At 63.9% G+C, this 6,340-nt stretch overlaps 2 protein-coding genes across 2 annotated transcripts; both read left to right on the top strand.

The window, feature by feature from the left end:
• The first annotated feature begins 78 nt into the window (after positions 1-78).
• SLC25A34 (solute carrier family 25 member 34) lies at positions 79-2,316 on the top strand. The gene is given in 6 exon segments (XM_064396979.1): positions 79-254; positions 256-654; positions 1,190-1,255; positions 1,626-1,778; positions 1,868-2,002; positions 2,086-2,316. Coding segments are annotated over 6 exon segments (975 nt in total). The 5' UTR covers positions 79-197; the 3' UTR covers positions 2,251-2,316.
• On the top strand, positions 2,189-5,570 carry TMEM82 (transmembrane protein 82). The gene is made up of 7 exons (XM_064396976.1): positions 2,189-2,305; positions 2,500-2,729; positions 2,800-2,872; positions 3,064-3,238; positions 3,939-4,347; positions 5,080-5,267; positions 5,368-5,570. Exons 1-7 carry the CDS (start codon positions 2,292-2,294, stop codon positions 5,431-5,433), a joined length of 1,155 nt encoding a protein of 384 aa, XP_064253046.1. The 5' UTR covers positions 2,189-2,291; the 3' UTR covers positions 5,434-5,570.
• Positions 5,571-6,340: the final 770 nt, after the last annotated feature.

Raw genomic sequence — 6,340 nt, 5'->3', positions numbered from 1 at the left:
TGTCGGGGGGGGCCCGGCCCGCACCCCCAGCCCCGACCTTTGCCCCACATCCCTTCCCCAAATTGGGGGCTGGAATTGGGGGGGGTTGGTTTGCAGGAGGCGGCGCTCGCTCGCTCTCGCTCCCCCCGGATTTTTTTTTTTTCCCCCTGCGGTTGTCGGGAGGTGGAGCCTGGGGCCACCCCGCGGGCAGGTGCCGGATGGCGGCGGGGACCCTCGCCCCCCGCCCTCCCGACTCGCTGCAGGAATTCCAGTACCCCCCCCCAAAACAGCCCCCCGGCCGGGGGGGTGCCCCCGGCCACCGACCTGGTGCTGGGGGCCACGGCCGGGTGCTTGGCCTGCTTCCTCACCAACCCGCTGGAGGTGGTGAAGACGCGGCTGCAGCTGCAGGGCGAGCTGCAGCCCCCGGGCACGTACCCGCGGCCCTACCGCGGGGTGCTGCGGGCGGCCGTGGCCGTGTGCCGGGCGGACGGGCTGCGGGGGCTGCAGAAGGGACTGGCGGCCGGGCTGCTCTACCAGGGGCTCATGAACGGCGTCCGCTTCTACTGCTATTCCCACGCCGAGGACGCCGGCTGGACCGGGTATCCCGGCGGGACCGTGGCCGCCGGGGCCGTGGCCGGGGCGGTGGGAGCCATCGTGGGCAGCCCCGCGTACCTGGTGAGTGCTGCTCCGCTCCAAAGGCCGTGGGGTGTGGAGGGGGGTGTTTTGGGGACCCCCCCAAAAGGTTCGGCATCTTGGCTGCATCCTATAAACACTGGCTTGGTGCATTCTCTCTTCCCCTGCCCCCCCCTCCCCAAAACAAAAGTGGGGCTGTGCTGTGCATGCTCTCTCCCTGCTTTCTCCCCCAACCCCCCCTCAGGAAACCAGCAGAGAACTCCCCCATAAGGAGGTTACCCCAAAAGAAATTGCGGGGGTTCGCCCCCCCCCCTCCCATTTTAGAGGGTCTCCCCGTTTTTTGGGGGGTTGCAGAGCTACAGCAGTGAGTGTTTGCAGGGTCTCTTTGCCCGGGGAAAGAGGGGTAAAAGGAACGGGATTCAAAGTCTGGAGTTACCACTTGGCCACTCAGCTGTGTCCCCCACGTCTGTCAGAGGGGCTGAAACTTCCCCTCAAAATCTGCCGAGAAGATGGGGGGACCCTTACCGGTCCCAGCGGGGCATTGGAGGGTTTTGTCACCTGGCATTGTCCCCCCAAGGTCAAGACCCACCTCCAAGCCCAGACACTGTCAGCCATGGCCGTGGGCCACCAGCACAACCATGAGGTGAGCGGGGACAAGGTTGGGCTGGGGGGACACAGAGGGTTTGGTGGCACCTTGTCCGTGCACGCTCCGGGCCCCAGCGGGGACCATGCTATTTTGGTCAGCAGGAATTTAAAGCTGTTGTTTGCCTTCTTGGCCCCGTAATGATGCTAAAAATAACAGTGCGAGAACAGAGGGGGTGTGACAGGCACGTGGGATTGCAATACCGAATCCAGAGAATCCAGACCCCCAGGATCTCTCCAAAGCCCATAGTGGCTTCGTGTCACCCAGGACAAGCAGGGATGGGATATTTTGCCAGGGTGGGAAATTTTGGCCAGGTGGGATGCACCTTTCCCATTTTTCCCATTTTTCCCCAATTTCCTCTCTTCCCCAGAGCATCTCCGCCGCTTTCAAGAGCATCTACCAGCAGCACGGGGTGGCGGGGCTGTGGCGGGGGGTGACGGGCGCCGTGCCCCGCGTGGCCGTGGGCTCGGCCGTGCAGCTCGCCACCTTCGCCTCCGCCAAGGACTGGGTCTGCGAGCGCCAGGTGAGCGGGACGCGTGCCGGACCCGGCCGCCTCCGGCCCCCGTGCTCCCCGGCATTGTTGGGAAGAGCTGATGCCGGCGCTTCCCGCAGTGGTTCAGGAAGGGCAGCTGGGCGGCCGTGCTGGCGGGGGGCATGGTGAGTGGTGTGGCTGTGGCTGTGACAATGACACCTTTTGACGTGATCAGCACGCGTCTCTACAACCAGCCGGTGGACGCCGACGGCACGGTAAGGTCGTTCCGGATACGGCACAGGGGACGCGCGGCTTTTCCCATCCGGCAGGGGTGCAGGGCTGCCTCCTCTCTCCCCAGGGCAAGCTCTACCGAGGTTTTTTGGATTGTATCCTGCAAATCTCCAGCAAAGAGGGGCTGCTGGGCTTGTACAAGGGCATCGGCGCCGTCTACCTCCGCCTCGGCCCCCACACCGTCCTCAGCCTCTTCTTTTGGGACAAGCTCAGGAACATGGTTCAGCACTAGCAGCCCCCAGGGCTGCAGGACAGACTCCTGCCGCCACCACGATGTTAATAAAGAGGTTTTTCTATTTTTTGTGTTGTCTTGGGGTCTTTGGGGTGGTGCAGATGGCGGGGGCAGGACCTGAAATGCTGCGATGGCTCAGGGTGGAGAGGAGAATGGCAATGCCGGCGTGGGGGGAGGTTAAAGGTTCTGGTGGTGCCTGAGCCCCTCCATGCGCATCACATCCCTCTTCTCCTAATTTTCACCTCCAAGGGGCAGCTGGAGTTCATCTTGCCTGGCCGGGGCTCCAGCTGCCCTGGCTTGCCCCAATAATGATTTACTAGCCGGGGGGGCCACTCCCCGCCTCCGCCCCGCGGACCTTGGAGCCGGGGCCTGGCTACACTGTGGCTCCTCTCTATCGAAAATGTTTTCCCTGGGGTCCTGGCTCCCGGAGTTGCCCGGGCTGGCGTGGGGCTGGGCACTGCTGGATGCGCTGCTGCAAGGTGAGATCCCGAGGGTGGTGTGGGGACAGCCCAGGGGACGCCAGTGACCCACTGCTGCCTTTCCCCACAGGGCTGGTGGGTGCCTGCGCCGTCTCGGTGCTCTGCAGCCTCCTGAAGGTTTATCTCTACATCCAGTGTGCGAAGTAAGCGCCAGCCCTTTGTCCCCTCTTGGGGGGAAGGCTGTTTTTGGGGATTTTGGGATCTGCTGTCGGGCAGTGGCTCTTGGCACCGAGGTGTGCAGGGCAGGGGCTGCAGCCTCGGCTGTACAGCACGGAGGGGGATGTCACTAAGGCTTGTCACCCTGTTTTGGGTGACATCCCCCTGCTGTCCCCAGCAACCCCGAGAGGCAGGCGGAGAAGGAGGCGATGGCGGCGCGGCGGCCGCTGCTGGAGCCGCTGCACGTGCTGGTGCTGACCGCCGTCCTGGCCCTGGTGGGCTCCCGCGTGGCCGCGCTGGTGGTGCTGGAGTTCTCCCTGCGCGCCGTCTCCACCACCCTCTCCCTCGGCAAGGTGAGACAGCATGGGGGAAACTGAGGCACCGTGGGGAATGGTGCGGATGGAGCTGGGAAACTGGGGGCTTGCTCAGCACCCAGTGGAGGGGCTGTGGGTGGAGGGGGCCATGGGTCCCCCTGCACCTCAGCCAGGTGGGCAAGAGGCTAAGTGGGCACAGGGCAGTGCCTGTCCCCTGTGCTGGCACTGCTGGGACACCTCAATTTTTGGGACGGTTCTGGGACCTCTGTGGCTGGAGTGTGTCCAGAGATGGAAACAGTGGTGGGAAAGGGGCTGGAGCCCCAGGAGGGGCTGAGGCAGCTGGAAAGGGGCTCAGCCTGGAGAAAAAGAGGCTCAGAGGAGCCCTTCTGGCTCTGCACAACTCCTGCCAGGAGGGGACAGCCCGGGGGTGTCAGGCTGTGCTCCAGGGAACAGGGACAGGAGGAGAGGGAACGGCCTCAGGCTGGGCCAGGAAGGGTTTAGATTGGATATTGGGAAAAATCCTTTGTGGGAAGGGTGCTCGAGCACTGGCACAGGCTACCAAGGGCAGTGCTGGAGTCATGGTCCCAGGAAGGATTCAACAAGTGTTTGCATGAGGCACTTGGGGACATGATTAGAGGTGAACTCAGCAGTGCTGGGGGAACAGTTGGGCTCGTTATCTCGGAGGCCTTTTCCAGCCTCGCCGATTCCATGATTCCATGCCCCCCACGCCGCTTTGCAGGGCGCGCACAGCAGCCAGCTCTACCTGCTGTGCCAGTACTCGCTGGGCTGCGGGATGTCCTGCGGCCTCACCTTCCTGCTGGAGGGGGCTCCGCACCGCAGCTGCAACCTGGCGCTGGCGGCGGGGCTGGCGGGGCTGCTGGCGCTGCACGCCCGGCGCCTGGCCCGGCACGTCTGCGCCCTGTACGAGCTGCACAGCCGGCAGCGCTACTGCGGCGTCTGCATCCTGCTGCTGGCCGCGGGGCACGGCATCCCGCGCCTGCTGCGCAGCGCCCTGGGCCTCGCCTTCGCCGTGGCCGACCTGGCCGCCGTGCAGCTCATCAACCGCGACTTCCTCTCCACGGGCGAGGCCGTGCGCTTCTGGACCCCGCTGGGCATCTGCTACACCCTGCTGGTGGTCTACATGCAGGGTGGGTGGCGCTGGCCCGGCACGGGGGGCTCTGAGGGGCGTCTGGGATGTACTCGGGGTGTGTGGGGCACTGGGGGCCACCTGGGGCTGTATAGGGGCAGATGGGGGGGGGGGTCCTGGGGGTGTATGCAGAGTGTATGGGATGTGCAGGGGGTCCTCAGGCTGTATAGGTGATATGTATAGTACAGGCTGGGGGTGTACAGGGGTGTGTGGAGGGTCCTGGGGGGCTGTAGACAGTATGTGGTACATTCTGGGGGTGTATAGAGGCAGATGTGGGGGGTCCTGGGGGTGTATGCAGAGTATTTGGGATGTGCAGGGGGTCCTGAGGCTGTATGGATGGTATGTATGGTACATTCTGGGGGTGTACAGGGGTATGTGTGGTGTCCTGGAGGTCTGTAGGGGGTATATGGTACATTCTGGGGGTCTGTGGGGAGTATATGGTACATTCTGGGGGTCTGTGGGGAGTATATATGGTACATTCTGGGGGTGTACAGGAGTATGTGGGGAGTCCTGGGTGTCTGTAGGGGATATGTGTATATATCCTGGGTGTACACAGAGGGTACTGGGGTGTACAGAGAGTACATGGGACGTCCTGGGGGTACCTGGGGCACCCTGGGACTGTACAGGGGGTACATGGGATGTACTGGGGGTGTATAGGGGCTACACGGGCTATACGTGAAGCCCCCCATGCTTGGTGTCCCCGCGGTGGCTCTGCAATGCCGTGTCCTCGCAGAGGAGTCCCGGCACAGCACGGGCAGGGGGCCGGCGTTCCGGACCATCGTGGTGCGGATGGGCGGCCTCTTCATCCTCCTCCTCACCGTGGGCCGATGGACGGACATCCTGCACGTCTTCGTGTCGCTGCTGGGGGAGCTCTGGTGCCTGCTGCGCTCCGGGGTGCTGCTGGAGTCCTGCTGCAGGCAGGTGAGAGCGGGGACACCCCGTGCCACGCAGGGTCAGGGCTGGCGGCAGCCCCGGGGCCGTGGTGAGAGGCTTTTGGGCTCCTCTCTTCCATCCCGCACAGGATTCTGCCCAGCAGCCCGGCGCGGCCACTCTGTCGGGATCCGGATCGGGGGAGACGTCCCGATGAGGCGCGGGGTGGAACCCGACAGCAGAAACTCAGGGTGGCCTCGCTGGGCACCCCAGAGTCCCCCAGCACACATCCCCCATGGGGACCATGGAAAAGGGCTCCTGGAAGGCGTCCAGCCCCATCCTGTGGGGTGGAGGAGGTCGGGGAGGGCTCGCGTTGCCCCTGGTTTTGGGGGGACCCCGTGAGGTTGCAGCACTGCTGGGGTTTGTTCTCTGGTCCCAGTGGGACTGTGGGATGCTGATGGATGTCCCATCGTTGCTGGCAGCTGGGCCACACTGTCAGGGGCCTCCAGGGGGTTATACATCTCGGAAAATAAAGGCTTTTTATCAGCAAAATCTATGGGCAGAGCAAGCTGGGGTCCCATTGTGCTGAGAAGGCACTTGGGATATTGGCTGTGCAGCTTTTTGAGGGAAATGGGTAGAGTTCCTCCTTGGGAAGGGAAACTGAGGCACAGAGTGGGGTGACCCTCTGGCTGGGAGGTGGCCCTGTGCCTCAGTTTCCCCCGCCTGCAGCCCGCTGTGCTGTGGCAGGGGACACCAGGCCCTGTGAAGGTGGGGTGCAGTGTAGGGAGGGGGGTTCTGGCTGCCTGGGCATGGACCCCCAGTGCAGGGGTAGGGGGAGCAGGAGGGGGTCTGGGGGGGATTTATGTAGGGATTTATGGGGCATGCTGGGGCTCTAGAGGGGCACATGGGTGTCCTGGGGGGGCACAGAAGAAACATGGGGCATTTTGGGGACGGAGCTGTGTGGGGGTAACGGGGGCTGATTGGAGGATAGAGGTTATCCTGGGGTATATGGAGCTATTACAGCTGTATTGGGGTACACAGGCACCCCGAGGTGTATGGGGGGCTCACGGGGCACCCCTTGGGGTTGGGTGCCCTGACGGTGTGTGGGGGTCCATGGGAAAACC

The sequence above is a fragment of the Passer domesticus genome, chromosome 22, assembly GCF_036417665.1.
Source record: "Passer domesticus isolate bPasDom1 chromosome 22, bPasDom1.hap1, whole genome shotgun sequence".
Lineage (NCBI taxonomy): Eukaryota > Metazoa > Chordata > Aves > Passeriformes > Passeridae > Passer > Passer domesticus.
Note: the sequence above shows the minus strand (reverse complement) of the source record. Positions and strands in the feature narration are given on the sequence as shown.